Source organism: Sapajus apella, unplaced genomic scaffold (genome assembly GCF_009761245.1).
Source record: "Sapajus apella isolate SASKATOON/1434 unplaced genomic scaffold, GSC_monkey_1.0 scaffold2, whole genome shotgun sequence".
NCBI classification, from domain to species: Eukaryota; Metazoa; Chordata; class Mammalia; order Primates; family Cebidae; genus Sapajus; species Sapajus apella.
This window is the reverse complement of record NW_022436942.1, coordinates 48,133,927-48,150,846: the sequence shown is the minus strand read 5'-3', so window position 1 is coordinate 48,150,846 and position 16,920 is coordinate 48,133,927. Positions and strand designations below refer to the sequence as shown.

General features: G+C 40.4%; 1 protein-coding gene across 9 annotated transcripts in view; it reads left to right on the top strand.

The window, feature by feature from the left end:
- The window catches only part of POC1B (POC1 centriolar protein B), a 93,360-nt gene that overhangs the window by 15,815 nt on the left and 60,625 nt on the right, over positions 1–16,920 (top strand). For 8 of the 9 annotated variants that reach the window (XR_004274828.1, XR_004274835.1, XR_004274834.1 and 5 more), the window contains 2 exons: positions 10,224–10,395; positions 15,100–15,279. Coding sequence is in view for 6 of the 9 variants with exons in the window: in XM_032297274.1 (XP_032153165.1) it covers positions 10,224–10,395; positions 15,100–15,279 (352 nt within the window). In the remaining 3 variants the exon portion in view is untranslated. The remainder of the gene's footprint in view (positions 1–10,223; positions 10,396–15,099; positions 15,280–16,920) is intronic. The other variant, XM_032297259.1, reaches the window with a different exon arrangement.

Genomic DNA, 16,920 nt, shown 5'->3' with positions numbered 1-16,920 from the left:
AGGGAGGTAGAGCAGTCTCAGGGTAACAGCCTGGCTGAGTTCAGGATGTGCAGGGTGGGAATCTGTGAGACTACCAGGCATCTGTCCCTGCTGACTGAGAGCTGATACTAATGACCATGCAGGGCTGGATGCCTAGGTCTCTAGCTCCAACAAAGAGAAAGTCTCTCTGAACACTCCAGACATTGAGTTGAGACACCAGAAAGGCCATGTCTTTAGGAATCATAACCACACTTGAAAGAAAGGGCCATACCCTAGGACTAGTTGCCAAGCTGAAATAGACCCATGTTACCAAAGAGCAAAAGGAAGTGTGACAAGACCAAAAAGGTGCCACCTGTAATTTAATTGCTTCCCAGTTAAAAAAAAACAAAACAGCCTGGGTGTGGTGGTGCATGCCTTTAAACCCAGCATTTTGGGAGGCCAAGGCAGGCAGATCACTTGAGGATAGTAATTTGAGACCAGCTTGAGCAACATGGGGGAACCCTGTCTCTACTAAAAATACAAAAAAAATTAGCTAGGTGTGGTGGTGCACCCTTGTAATCCCAGCTACTCTGGAGGCTGAGACATGAGAATTGCTTGAACCCGGGAGGCCAAGGTTGTGGTGAGCTAAGATAGCACCACTGCACTTTAGCCTGGGCAACAGAGCGAAACTCTCTCTCAGAAAACAAAAACGGAAAACAAAAACTGAATCCTGAACTCTAGTTAGTGAGATTGCTTTTGCAATCTTGTGGTTTCATGATTCTAAAACTACCGTTTGTATTTTAGGCTTGAGCAAAGATATATTGAGCATAATGGGAGCCAGGTTTCTTATTGTGGGAAAAGAGAATCACAAATATGGAAAAAGAGGGCACGAATGTATTCTTGGTGTTATATTAGAACTCATCGTTTTTAATACCTATGTCAGTTGACATACCTACATATAGACAGATAACAGCTCTCTATTTATAGCTAATTTCTTAGCTCTGCCTGTTGAGATTTCTTATTTCTTAGCTCTGTTCACTGACACACCAGTAGCAATGAGCAAACATTGTGCCCAAATATTGGTGTCTAAATACCATTATCCATTAAAAGAAATCAGAGCTTTTTTGGTGGAGGGGAAAGGCCTATTTCAGGGCTGGAGCAGAAGTACCTCTTAGAACATCTTGTAATTCTAGAAAACAAAGGAGTATTTGAAGAATGATGGAAACATATCAAAAGGACATGAAGTTCAGCTTTTTAAGGGGCTTTCATTTGCCAAATCTGGACAATTTGAGAGTCAAAATAAATGACAGTTATGGATTATAACTTGTTGAATTAAATAATCTTTACATTCACACTGATAGAAATAAGTGAATGAGTAAACAGATAAATGGAGGAAAAGGGATGGTTCTTCCTTAGAATAGTAAATTCATTTTTAAAATATTAATTCATTAATTAAACATTAATTAAGTAGTAAATCATAGAATGATGGGTTAGAAAATTATGAAAGGATGCTAAAATTAGTGTGTGACAGTTTGGTGAGGAAGGTGATATTTATATAGTCTTATCTCTTTGTGTATTAGTCTGTTCACACACTTCTATAAAGAACCTCCTAGGACTGGGTAATTTATAAAGGAGAAAGTTTAATTGACAACACAGTTCCACATGACTGGGTAGGCCTCAAGAAATCTACAATTATGGCTGAAGGGGAAACGCGTCCTTCTTCACATGGCGGCAGGAGAGAGAAGTGCAGAACAAAGGTGGTGAAGTTCCCTATAAAATCATCAGATCTTGTGCGGACTCACTCACAATCAACGAGAGCAGCATGGGGGAACCGCCCCCATAATCTAATCACCTCCCATGAGGTCGCTTCCCTAAACATGGGGATTATAATTTGGATTACAATTCAAGATGAGATTCTGGGTGGGAGCAGAGCCAAACCATATCCACAAGTTACTTATTAATTCCACAGAGAAAAATACTAACTTTACATGGTAGAGGTAGGATTACAAAACCAAGCAATCAAAGTTAACATCAACACTGTTAGGACAAAGAGACATCATGTGCACCCTAATATGATGCACTGCAAAGGTCACATCATAACTTTTGTGATATTCTTGTCAAAATTACATCTTGAATCTAATAAAATTAACAAACATGCTACCAAAATAACAGGCCTGTAAGCTTCAAGAATATCAAAGCCAATAAAGACAAAGAGCAACCTAAGAACTTTTCTGTAATTTTTCTGTAATAAGCTTACAGAAAATTATCAAAATAAAAATTTACAAAAAATAAAAGGGAAAAAGGAATGAGGCAGCTCTAGGTATTAACAAAACATTATCTCCAATATATATCATACTAGGTAGACTGAGGCGGGAGGATAGAGAGGCAAAATGCATAATAGCAAGTATAAGATACTATCATTTGTATAAAAAAAATATGAGAATAGACACACACATTTGTATGAGCACAAAGTATTCCCAAGAAAATAGTAATGCTGGTTGCCTCTAGGAAGGAGAACCAGGTTGCCAAGGACAAGAAGGGATTCATTAAATACCATTTTGTAATGTTGGAATCCTGTAATACTGGAATTCTATATGAGGTACACATATTACCAATTGAAAAGATAAGATAATTTGTAAGAAACAAAAAACTGGAGACAGTAACATTTCTTTTCAGAAAATAGTGTTCCTGACAGAGCCTCTAAGTAACTGCAGCTGATTTTGGTCAAATCAATGAGTGAGAAAGCTTGGGTTGACTCAAGGAAGTTATTGGTACTTAAGGTGACACAAAGACGGGTGGCCGTTTGTACATTGTGTGATAGATGAAGAGCAAACACGTTTTCCATTTGTGTGTTCTTTGTTGTCACCTCCAGAGACAAAGCACTGCCCTAGGTAAGCATGGGCTTTGTTCTTTCTTATGCCAACAAGGATTTCTTGAAACAATGGATTATTGTTATAGAACATACACATTTTTTTAACTGGGAGATTACAAGTTAATGTTTTCTATTAATTTCCTCCCTTTTGACATTTTATCTCAAAATAGGCCAGTTGAACATGAATGGTACAAGCTTTGACATTTAAAATTATGTGGTAATATTTATACAGGGTGTGGTTTAGTGGAAATATATGAAAGCAAATTCCAAGTTGACACAGTACAACACTAACATCAGTAATTAAATACATTTTATTATCATGATGTTAAGATTTGGTAGGACAATTCTTTCCTAGGAAAGGTTAAGGAAGAGGGAAATTCAGTGTTGGTTTTCATAGTTTTTTTGTTGTTTCTTTTTTTTTTTTTTTTTTTTTTTGAGACAGAGCCTTGTTCTGTCACCCAGGCTGGAGTGCAGTGGCACAATCACTGCTCAATACAGCCTCTGTCTCCGGTACTCAAGTGTCCTCCCACCTCAGCCTCCCCCACCCCCACAGAGTAGCTGAGACTACAGGTGCAGGTCACCATGCCCAGCTAATTTTTTGTATTTTTTGTAGAGACGGGATTTCGCCACATTGCCCAGCTGATCTCAAACCTCTAGACTGAAGTGACCCGCTGCCTTGGGCGTCATATATATATTATATAATATATATTAACTCTGTCTTATTTTCTTCTCAATCTATGCCATTCTGGCTTTGATCCCATCACTTTATGGAAGCAATTCTTGCTGCCAAACCAACATTTGGTCCTTGGGCCCAGGGCCAGCTTTGTGGGGATATCTCCTGCACAGTTGCACAGGGCCCCATGCTTAATTTAATGCTGTGCTATCATTGTCCTGAAAATTTTAATTATTTTCCTTAATTATTTTCCTCACATTTACATTTTGCACTAGGCCCTGCAAATTATGTAGCAGGTTCTGATCAGGCCTGATTTTACTCAGCCTCATTTGGCACACATCGCCTTCTCAGAATGCTTCTTCTCTTCCTGGACACCATAATGTCCTTGTTCCCTCCTACTTCATTTGTGGTTCCTTCCTTTGCTCATCCTTATCTGAAAGTTAAGTATCCTCACCCTCTTCTTTACTGATTTCCTCAGTGATTTCATCCAGTTTATAGTCTTTAGTACTTTCTCTAAGCTACTACTAACAGAGAAAACTTTAGCAATAATAGCTACATTTGAGTATTTTTCATGTGGCAGGCATAAATTGCAAGTACTGTTTCCTTTATACTTTCAGTGCCTCATATTTTGCAGATGAAGTGTCCTAGGCACAGAGAGGTTGAGTAACTTACCCAAGGGCACACAGCAGTAAGTTACAGCATGGATTTGAATATAGTGAGTCTACTTTTACAGGGTGTTCTTTTAACCACCACACTGTAAGGTCAGAACCTCTCTCTGGGCTCTAGGGGGGTATATCCATCTTCCTTCCCATTTGACATTTCCACTTGAATGCCTAATTGGCATCTCAAATTTACGATGTCCAGAAAAAGAACTCTTTATTTCCACCCCATCCTGTATCACTTCAAACCTTCTTCTCTTCTGGTCTTTCCCATCTCATTAAATGGCACTAAAACCCACTTGAGTGCCCAGGCCAAAATCCTAGCATCTTCTGTTTTTCTTTCCCTCACATTTAGTCATTAGCAAGCCTCAGAGACACTACAATGTATCTTGATTTTGACTCTTTCTCCCACTTCCAAGGCACCCAGCCTAGTCCAGATCACTGCTTTCTCCTGACTGGATGATTGCAGTAGCCTCCTAATAGATCTGTCACCTGCCCCTTGATCTTCTCTGCCCAACAGCTAGAGTGATGTTTTTCTGCTTTTTTCCTAAATGTTTTATAAAAGCATTGATATGTTCCAAAATTGGATAATTGTACAGCTTGTGCTTTAGAATGTGACATGCTTATTTAACCAAAACTCAAGAGTGAGAAACATAACATTACCAGTATCCCTGGAAGTCCCCTCTTGTGTTCCCTTCCAGCCACTATCCTGCCTCCCTGCAATCCACATAATCACTATGCTTACTTCTAACTTCATAGATTAATTTTACTTCTTCTTAAACTTCATATAAGTAAAATTTAACACAGTAGATATATAACATGAATATATCACAATTGATGTATTCATTTTACTTGGATGGATAGTGGGCTTCTAGTTTTCATCTATTGTGAATAGTATTGCCACAAACATTGTACATGTCTTTTGCTAACCATACATAAGAATTTCTCTGGGTATATTCCTAGGAGTGGAATTGCTGAATCAAATAGTATATATTCAGCTTCAATAGGTATTTCAAAATGGATTTTCAAAGTGGTTATAACCACTAATAGTATATGAGCATTCCTATTGTTCTATATCCTCACCAAGATTTGGTGTTATTTATCTTTTTTATTGTAATCATTCTGATGATTACAGTGCATGGATATCTCATCATGGTTTTAATTTACATTTTCCTGATGACTAATGGAATCGAGTACCTTCTCATATGTTCACTGGCCATTTGGGTATCTTCTTTTGCAAAATGCCTGTTTAAGTCCTTTGCCTATTTTTTTTGTTGTTGTTGTTGGGTAATGTGCCTTTTTCTTATTGATTTGTAGCATTCTTACTATTTTTTTTTGTAGAGTTCAAGTCTCATTATGTTGTCCTGCTTGGTCTCATACTCCTGACCTCAAGTGATCCTCTCACATTGGCTTCTCAAAGTGCTGGAATTACAGGCATGAGTCACTATACCTGGCTGATTTGTAGCATTCTTTATAGATTCTGTATATGCATACTTTGTTATGTGTTGGATATATGGGTTGTAAATATCTTCTTTGCCATTTGGTGGCTTACTTGGTGCTTACTTGGTGATTGGTATCTCTCAGTGAACAAAACGTCTTAGTTTTTGTACAGATAAATTATCATTATTTTCCTTTATGCTTATTAACTTTAGTGTTTTTTTAAAGCAGTCTTTGCCTACCTCAAGGTCATGAAGATATTCTGTGTTCTCTTCTAAAAGTATATTGTTTTACCTAACACATTTAGATCTATATTCTTCATGGAATTAACTTTTGCATGTGATATAAAGTATAGGAATCAAGATTGATTTACTTCCTTATGAATGTCCAGTTGACCCACCATAATTGTTTTGTTTTTTATTTTTATAATTTTATTTCCCTCCTTTGAGAATATAATTTTTAAAAATTCTTATTGTCAGAGTTACAGTGTTCTTAAACCAGATCATGAGATTCCGCCTGCTCAAAATCTAGAGTACTTTCCCGTCGCAGTTTTTCTTTCTTTTTTTATTTTTTTCAATATCATTCCCCCTTTTTTAAAAAATTTTTTTTAAATGTACTTTAGGTTCTGGGGTACATGTGCAGATCATGCAGGATTGTTGCATAGGTACATATTTGGCAAGGTGGTTTGCTGCCGTCATCTCCCCATCACCTATATCTGGTATTTCTCCCCTCATTAACCCTCCCTTCCCTCCCCACCCCCCACTGTCTCTCCCCTAGCCACCTCCTACTGACCTCAGTGTGTGATGCTCCCCTCCCTGTGTCCACGTGTTCTAATTGTTCAACACCCACCTGTGAGTGATAACATGCAGTGTTTGGTTTACTGTTCTTGTGTCAGTTTGCTGAGAATGATGGTTTCCAGATTCATCCACATCCCTATGAAGGACATGAACTCATCGTTTTTTATGGCTGTGTGGTATTCCATGGTATATATGTGCCACATTTTCTTTATCCAGTCTATCAATGATGGACTGAAAAAAAAAAAAACAAAACATTTCAAACTTCATGTGGAACCAAAAGAGAGCCCGCATAGCCAAAACAATCCTAAGCAAAAATAACAAAGCTGGAGGCATCATGCTACCTGACTTCAAACTATACTACAAGACCACAGTAATCAAAACAGCATGGTACTGGTACCAAAACAGAGACATAGACCAATGGAACAGAACAGAGGCCTCGGAGGCAACACCACACATCTACAATCATCTGATCTTTGAAAAACCTGACAAAAACAAGCAGTGGAGAAAGAATTCCCTGTTTAATAACTGGTGTTGGGAAAACTGGCTAGCCATGTACAGAAAGAAGAAACTGGACCCCTTCCTGACACCTTACACTAAAATTAACTACAGATGGATTAAAGATCTAAACATAAGACCTAACACCATAAAAACCCTAAAAGAAAACCTAGGTAAAACCATTCAGGACATAGGCATAGGCCAGGACTTCATGGCTAAGACACCAAAAGCAATGGCAACAAAAGCCAAAATAGACAAATGGGATCTAATTAAACTCCTGTGCTTCTGTACAGCAAAGGAAACAACCATTAGAGTGAACCGGCAACCAACAGAATGGGAAAAAATTTTTGCGATCTACCCATCTGACAAAGGGCTAATATCCAGAATCTACAAAGAACCAAAGCAGATTTACAAGAAAAAAGCAAACCCATTCAAAAGTGGGGGAAGAATATGAATAGACACTTTACAAAAGAAGACATATATGAGGCCAGCAAACATGAAAAAATGCTCATCATCACTGGTCATTAGATAAATGCAAATCAAAACCACATTGAGATACCATCACACCAGTTAGAATGGCGATCATTAAAAAATCTGGAGACAGCAGATGCTGGAGAGGATGTGGAGAAATAGGAACACTTTTACACTGTTGGTGGGAGTGTACATTAGTTCAACCATTGTGGAAGACAGTGTGGAGATTCCTCGAGGGCCTAGAAATAGAAATACCATTTGACTCAGCAATCTCATTACTGGGTATATACCCAAATAATTATAAATTGTTCTATATAAAGACACATGCACACATATGTTCATTGTGGCACTGTTTACAATAGCAAAGACCTGGAACCAACCCAAATGTCCATCATCGATAGGCAGTTTTTCTTTTAATAATTTCAGCTTTTATTTTAGATTCGGGTTACATGTGCAGGGTATATTGTTACATGGGTTACATGGGTATATTGGGTATATTGCATGATGCTGAGATTTGGGGTACGATTGATTCCGTCATCCAGGTAGTGAGCATAGTTCTCAATAGTTAGTTTTTGAAACCTTTCCTCCCTCTTCTAGTAGTCCCCTGTGGCTATCGTTGCCATCTTTATGTCCAGTGTACCTCATGTTCAGCTCTCACTTATAAGTGAGAACATACAGTATTGGTTTTCTGTTCTGCATTAATTTACTTAGGATAATGGCACATTGCACTTTAGAATAAGATGATACCCCTCCCACCATGACTTCTCCTCCTCCATCTGCCCCCCTTTTGGCTTCCCTCCCACCAGTCTCTTTCTCTCCCCTCTACTGTGGGAACGCTGAACTCTGTGCCATTCCTCATTCTTCTAGGTGCTCTTTCTCCATGTCTCAGCTGGGATCACTCCCCATTTCACTCACCTCTCTGCTCAAACATCCTTTCCTCAGAATGGACTACCCAATCACCCCACCTAACATTAATGAGTAAATAATATATAAAAGTCCTCTGCATATGTGTATTATTAATGATGTCTTCCCTACTATGTGATTCTTTGAGGGAAAGGACTATATCTTACTTGCTTTTGTGTTTCTTGTTTCCAGCATAATACAGAGAACTCAAATAGGGTCTTGAGTTTGATACATATGATAACTCAGTATTTTCCCTGCTTTGTCTACATTAGCCTTGGATAACTTAGACTCTGTTATAAATCTTTAGTAATTTCGATAAGCTTTGATGGAATGTTAACTCTTTGTACCTTTTTAAAAAGGGGGTGCTAAGCAATATTGTAGCTGAACACACTTTAACTGTTTTACATGGAAATAATGCATGAGCTGGGCCCAAATGAACTTTATATGTTGGCAAAAGAACATAGGTTTCAGTGACTTTATATAGTCAGATCCTATTTGTTTCCTAACAATTATACTAATTGTGTTCAAGTTTCTAACATTACATTTTTTCTAAGTGTTCTACAATCCAGATTTAGTGATTCTTATTGACCTACTTCCCATTATTGGGGCTATTCTAGGGCTACATGCATATAATAAAATTTGTTTTTTAGGCAGGAGTTAGATCAACCTTTCATTTGTTTATTTGTTCATTCTTAGTCAAGGCATTTATCTCCACCATTGATTGCATTTGTTTTCCTTTTTGTAAACCCTTAAGCTAGTGTCTGACACACAAGTTTCTTTTATTAATCATCAATGCCATTAAATTGTAGAGCAGAAAGAGACTTTTAAGATCACCTTATCCAGTTAGAAAGTATTACTGGATCAGTTGATAAAATTAAAATATAGTTGGTATATTAACATATTGCATCTTTAACAACCAGCTTCATGAAGCTGATAACTGCTGTGTGTTAAGAGAATATCCGTATTCTTAGAAAAAACACTAAAGTATTTAGGAATAAAGGTGCCATGAGTTGTATAACTTACTCCTAAATGATTCAGGAAAAAAAAATGTGTGTGTGTGTGTGTGTGTTATGTGTGTTTATGTGTGTTTATGTACAAGGAGAAACAAGTACAGAGCAAATTATAAACAAATGAAGCAAAACATTAACAAGTAGATTTGGGTAAAAGGCATATTAGTGTTATTTGTACTATTCTTGTAGCTTTTCTGTAATTGTGAAATTATTTCCACATAAACAGTTTGAAAAATTATCTCATCCATCCCTCTCAGGAAAAACATTCGGTCCTCATGACATCATAACACAGAGGTTAAGTAGCTTTCCATTACCCAGAGTTAGAAACAAAACTGACTCTTAGTCCCATATACCCTCTATTACACTATGCTGAGGCCTTCTAGTACATAAAGTTACTAAGCATTAATTGAATACAGGGGGCAGTCATCCTGTTGTGTACTTACATAGGACACAGCCAAGCTTGTATATTAGTCATGTAGTTTTGAGTACCTTTAAAAAGTAATTTGGGGGCCGGGTGTGGTGGCTCACGCCTGTAATCCCAGTACTTTGGAAGGCTGAGGCAGACGGATCACGAGGTCAGGAGATTCAGACCATCCTGGCCTACATGGTGAAACCCCCGTCTCTACTAAAATACAAAAAAGTTAGCCGGGCATGGTGGTGTGTACCTGTAGTCCTAGCTACTCGGGAGGCTGAGGCAGGAAAATTGCTTGAACCTGGGATGCAGAGATTGCCGTGAGCCGAGATCACGCCACTGCACTCCAGCCTGGCAGCAGAGCGAGACTCCATCTCAAAAAAAAAAGTAATTTGGCTATTACCTGGTCAGCCTTACAACCTCCAGCCCCTCTATTACCTGGAAGCCTTGTTATTAGATATGCTGCTTATTGTAATGAGAGACACCTATGTTTGCATTTTAACAAACAATGGTTTTGTTCTTCTATTTCTTGATAGCTACTGCTTCTTGGGATACCTTTCTCATGCTATGGAATTTCAAGCCACATGCTAGAGCTTACAGATATGTGGGTCACAAGGATGTTGTAACCAGCGTACAGTTTTCTCCACACGGAAACTTATTGGCATCTGCCTCACGAGACAGAACCGTGAGACTCTGGATTCCTGATAAGTAAGAGAAACAGATAAATACTTGCTATGTTTTGGATTTGGAAATGTGAAAGAAAGCTGAGCCTGGCTGCTGCTCATGCACTGCTATCTGAACTACTAGTCTCAGTCACATACAAGGCATGCTACCTTTTTTGTAAAGTCAAACTAATTCATACAGTTTTTTCCTCATATTTATGTCTTCTTGGCCTGGCGTGGTGGCTCATACCTGTAATCCCAGCACTTTGGGAGGCTGAGGCGGGCAGATCATGAGGTCAGGAGTTCGAGACCAGCCTGGCCAACATGATGAAACCTTGACTCTACCAAAAATACAAAATTAGCTTTAAGGATGTAAATTTTCAAACATACATGAAAATAGAATGAATAGCATGACTCCCCTGCCCCCATATTCCCATCAATCAGCTTCAGCAGTTGTCAGGATTCTGCCCATCTTGTTTCATCTACACCTCCCCTCACTTTTTCCCCCGGAGTGTTTTTAGAACAAATTCTACATATCATATTATTTCCCCCCATAAATACTTCAGAGCAGAGGTTCCCAACCCCTGGGCCACCAACCAGTACCAGTCCATGGCCTGTTAGGAACCAGGCCACACAACAGAGCTCTGCTTCCTATCAGATCAGCGAAAGCATTCGATTCTCATAGGAGCACAAATCCTATTGTGAACTGTGCATGCAAGGGATCTAGGCTGCACGTTCCATATGAGAATCTCATGCCTGATGATCTGTCACTGTCTCCCATCACCCCAAGTGGGACCAACTAGTTGAAGGAAAACAAGTTCAGGGCTCCCACTGATTCTACATTATAGTGAATATGTAATAATAACAGAAATAGGACTGGGCGTGGTGGCTCATGCCTGTAATCCCAGCACTTTGGGAGGCTGATGAGGGTGGATCACCTGAGGTCAGGAGTTCGAGACCAGCCTGGCCAATGTGGTGAAACCCTGTCTGTACTAAAAATACAAAATTAGCCAGGCATGGTGGCGCACACCTGTAATCCCAGCTATTCGGGAGGTTGAGGCAGGAGAATTGCTTGAACCCAGGAGGCAGAGGTTGCAGTGAGCCAAGATTGTGCCATTGCCCAGCCTGGGCAGAAAAGAGTGAAACTCTGTCTTAAATAATAATAATAGTAATAGAAATAAAGTACTTGATAAATGTATGTGCTTGAGTCATCCCCAAATCATCCATCCTTCCCCCCAACCCCCTGGTCCCATGGAAAAATTGTCTTCCATGAAACTGGTTTCTGGTGCTAAAAGGCTGGGTACCACTGCTTCAGAGGATAAAGATCTGAGGATTTTGGCTGGGCACAGTGGCTCATGCTGGTAATCCCAGCATTTTGGGAGGCTTAGGCAAGCGGATCTCGAGGTCAAGAGATCGAGACCACCTGGCCAACGTGGTGAAACCCCATCTCTACTAAAAATACAAAAATTAGCTGGGCGTGGTGGCATGCCCCTGTAGTCCCAGCTACTGTGGGGCTGAGGCAGGAGAAATTGCTTGAATCCGGGAGGTGGAGTTTGCAGTGAACCGAGATCACACCACTGCACTCCAGCCTGGTGACAGAGCAAAACTCTGTCTGGAAAAAAAAAAAAAAGATAATTTGAGCATTTTCCTTGACACTGTTGTGGCAGGATTTGACTTGTACTCTGTGGCTAAACAGGCCCAGGCACTCCCAAATAAAGGAAAGCTCATGGGCTTTCCCATGCCAGCCTTCCCATGCCAGTGGGTGATTTTTTTCTGCCACCACCCAGGGGGAACTCTATGCTGACAAATCTATTATTCCAATGGTAGTGAAAACTGTTGAAGAGGAGTGACATGTTATAATGGATGGCAATGTAGCAGGAAATTTTAAGGGAAAAGGAACTGGTTTGGTGCCTGAGAGGAGAAGCATGTTCCAAAATCCTTAGCTTTGGGAATTTAGAACTAGCCTTTTTGCTATCTTCAGCACAGCATAACTTCAGTCTCCCATTACTAATTCAAGGAAATCTCCGTGAACAAACTGTATAAGGGTAGATGAGCTGAAATCTCACTGAATCATTAATTTGTCATAGCTCATCTTAATACAGTGATTAGGCTTGTGTAGGTGTCCCTGGTTTCTCTTACTAAATCATGTCACAGTAGGGCCAGACCAATAATGGTGGATTGTGGCAACAGGAAGGCAGATGATGTGTCAGTTATCTCTTGCTGTATGATTGTCCTAAAACCTTAGTATGTTAGTTCAGAAACAATGATTTGTCACGATTTTCTGGGTTGTCTGGAGAATCAAATCAGAAGCTGCTAGACCATTTAAGGACTAGGCCCGAAACTTGAAACGTCACTTCTGCCACGTTCTGTTCCTCAAAGTAAAGTCACAACACCAGCCCAGATTCAAAGGGAGGAGAAATAAACAGATTCCACCCCATGTGAAGCGGAGAGACATGCATGTACAGGGATGAGATGAGTATTGGCAGCCATATTTACAGATACACACCACAGCTGGTGATCAGAAGGCTAAGAAAGAGTAGGAAGAGGAAGGTGGCATGGCTTACACCTGTAATTCCAGCACTTTGGGAGCCTGACGCAGGAGGATCACTTGAGGCCAAAAGTTCAAGACCAGCTTGGGCAATATAGTGAAACCCTGTTTCTATAAAAAATAAAATTAGCTGGGCATGGTGATACACACCTAGCTCCTCAGGAGGCTGAGGAAGGAGGATCTCTTGAGCACAGGAGTTTGAGTCACAGTGAATAGTGATTGCACCACTGTATTCCAGCCTGTGTCACAGAAAGAGAACACGTCTCAAAAAAATAAATAAGAAAAGAATAGGTAGGAGCAAGTCTGAAAGCAAGTCTGGCCCAGAGTTCGTCACAGTGAACAGTCAAGAGAATTTGGCTGAAAGGGAAAGTAAATATTTAGGAGGCAGAGAGCCTATATTAAGTCAAAATGAGGAACTGGAAACCAGTTAGGCACTAGCACAACAAACACAAGGCACTCCTATCTTGGTTTCTTCTGTTTCCTGTTGAGACTGGATCCGGTGCTTGGTTTAGCCTACAGCTGAGAGGAGAGACTTTTAGAAAGGTGGCAAAGAGGACAGCCTGCTGGAGTGTGGAATGCTGAGCTAAAAATCAGGGCAAATTTTGGTGATACTGACAGTCTGTCTCTCAGCCTCCTGGTCGTTGCAGATGCCTTTTCTTTGTTTTCTGTAGACATTATACTTGGATTCAGGCCAAACTATACTTCTGATTTCCACTCACGAAATTCACCCTTGAAAACCTCACTGAGCTAGTCCCTGGATGCTCCCTCCTAATATTTGTTTAATATTAATTTCAGTTATTCATGAGTAATATCATATGTCAGGTGATGGAAATTTATGATAAAAGTCGCCTTTGCTCCCTACTGACCACTGGAAGCGTAAGCCAGGTTGGGTCTAAGAGCCTTTATTGACTGTTCTGAGTGGAATTCAACATGTATTGAGTTCTTTTTATGTGCTTGACATATTGCTAGATGGTGGCCTTATAGAGATGAATAAATCATCATTCCTGTTCTCCAAAAATGTACTGCTTAAGAGGAGACAAATAGTTCTTTAAAAAGTCACTGTACAGTGTAGGAAGTAAAATCGTTGTAGCAGATAGGGAGCCTGTCTGGCATGGTCAAGGGGGCCTAGGGATGGGGGAAGGAAGTAGTCCAGCCTGAGAAAGCAATAATTGCAAAGGCAGGGGTGTGTTTGAAGTGCTGTGACTGTTCTGAGTACAAAGTTCAGTGTAGTGGCAGGATGCCTCGCCAAAGCCTTTGGGCATTGTGCTTTCTTTTGGAGAAGAGCCAGTGACACATTTACACTAGGATTTACATGCTTGGCGTTACACTCTTAGCAAGGTAATAAGCACAATATGTAGGTGACCAGAAGGGGACAAAAGATTAGAGCAGGAAGACCAGTTAAGAGGCTTTTGCAATAACCTAGGTGAAGGATGTTGAGGATATATCTACCTTAAGGCAAGCAGAGCTGACATAGAAGAGGAGGATTCGAAAGATATTTAGGAAGTAAGGATGATACGGTTTGCTAACTTACTGGATGTGGGAGAGGAAGGGGGAGGAGTTGAGTATGAATACCAGGCTTCTGGCTTGGACACAGGCGATGTCACTCTGACAAGCCAAGGTAACAAAATACAGGACGAGGTGCAGGTGTATGGGAGATCAGCGTGAACATTTGAACATCTGAGAAATATATTGTGGCCAGCTAAATTCTGTTGCCTGATTTTTTTCAAGCATTTATTACAATTTTCCCCATAGAACATCTTGAGTGTCAATATGATTTTCTAAATGGGAAAATTGCTAAGTCCTGGATACAGTGTAAGGTGAAAATGCCTTGGGAACCTGGGAACACTGACACAAAGTAGCATTTACCACATATCACCTTGTAATCGAACACTGTCTAGCCTGCTTCTGTTTTAAGGCTTTCTACTTTTCAAATGCCTCACATTATTTTCTCCATCTTTTTTTCATTCTCTTTTTCTCTACTCTTCAATTCTCAACACTGAAATTTCAAGGAAATATTTCAAGGAAATTTCAATGTTGATGAAGAGTACAGTACAACATAGCCTTTTCATACTTTTGTTAGGTTTTACAAGAGTTAAACCATTTTATTTAAACTATTTTCCATGTTTCGAAGTTTGTATTGTGATTAAGTATTAACTATAATTAAACCAAATGAGTTATAAATATTAAACTGTTTATTTCTAGGAGAGGAAAGTTCTCAGAATTTAAAGCTCATACAGCTCCAGTTCGAAGTGTAGACTTTTCAGCTGATGGCCAGTTTCTAGCTACAGCTTCTGAGGACAAATCCATAAAAGTATGGAACATGTATCGCCAGCGCTTCCTGTATTCCTTATATCGACATACACACTGGGTACGCTGTGCCAAGTAAGTGTAAACAATTTCATATTAAGATTTCCACATTTTTTTTTTTCTGCTGTAGTTCATGTTTGCCCTCAGCTTCCAGAAAAAGGGTTTGAGGACATATTCATTCATTCGGAAGATATTTTTTGTGCGACTGCTATATGCTGGAACAATAGTAAACAAAATAGTCAAAATCCTTGCTCTTACATTCCAGAGAGACAGACAAACAAATAGGAAAATAGATAGATAGGTCAAATGGCAGTAAGTACTATGGGGAAAGAGCCGGGTTGGAAGAGGACTTGTAATTTTTATTTTATTTATTTTTTTGATACGGTCTCACTCCTGTCACCCAGGCTGGAATGTAGTGATGCCATTACCACTCATTGCAGCCTTGACTTCCCGGGCTCAGGTGATTCTCTCACCTCAGACTCTGAGTAGCTGGGACTACAGGCATTCACTGCCATTCCTGGATAATTTTTTGTATTTTTAGTAGAGACAGGGTTTGACCATGTTGCCCAGGCTGGTCTCAAACTCCTTGGCTCAAGTGATCCACCTGCCTTGGCCTCCCAAAGTGCTGGATTACAGGCATGAACCATCATACTGGCAAGGGGCCTTTAATTTCAAATGACATTCAGGGAGTGTCTCACAGATAGGGTGACCTTTGGATAGAGATGTAAAGGAGGGAATGAGGCTTTAAGAAATTCAGGAAAAGAATATCCTGGATACGAGAAGCAAGGGCAGAAACCCTGAGGTAGAGCCTGGTGGCTATGTGAAGAAAAGCATGGGCGAGGATGGGTGGGGATGTAGGAGGGGCCCCAGGAAGGCCAGCCAGGCTAAGAGCAGCGCTGACTCATGCCCTTGGTGGGAGGAGATGGCAGTGTAGTGCCGTCCTCTCTTTGACCTGCATTTTACTGGAATTTCTTGGACTGCTGTGTGGAGAATAGATTGTCAAAGCCAGGCCAGAAGCAGGGAGACCTTGTTAGGAGGCTAAGCAGTCCAGGTCCTGGCTTGGACCAAGCTGGTGACTATGAAGATTGTGATGTGGTTGGATTCTAGACAAAGTTTGAAGTTATAACCGGCAGTACGAGCTGTCACATCAGATTTGACAGAGAAAGAGTGAAGTCAGGAAGAACTCCAGAATATTTGGCAGCAGTCTGTTGGCAGGTGAATGCTGCTGTAGGTGTTGTTAGTTACCTGTTGGCCAACAGCTGTGGAGTCTTTCTGTTCATAGGACACTCTGCTAAAGTACTGACAGTGTAGATTGCATTTCCTGATGGCTCATGTTTATAATCCCAGCACTTTGCGAGGCCAAGGCTGGTGGATCACTTGAGGTCAGGAGTTTGAGACCAGCCTGGCCAACATGGCAAAACCCTGCCTCTACTAAAAATACAAAAATTAGCCAGGCATGGTAGCACATGCCTGTAGTCCCAGTTACTTGAGAGACTGAGGCAGGAGAATAACTTGAACCCAGGAGGCTGTGGTTGCAGTAAGCCAAGATTGCGCCATTGCACTCCACCCTGGGCGACCATTCCCCATTTTCTGCCTAGCATCCATTCCCTGTTTTCTGGTAGCGGCGCTCAAGCTTGCCCTGAGGAACTAGCCTGCCCCCTTGGTCCCCTCTGTGTCTTGTGGAGCAGTGGCCCTATCTCCAGTTGCAGCAGCGGA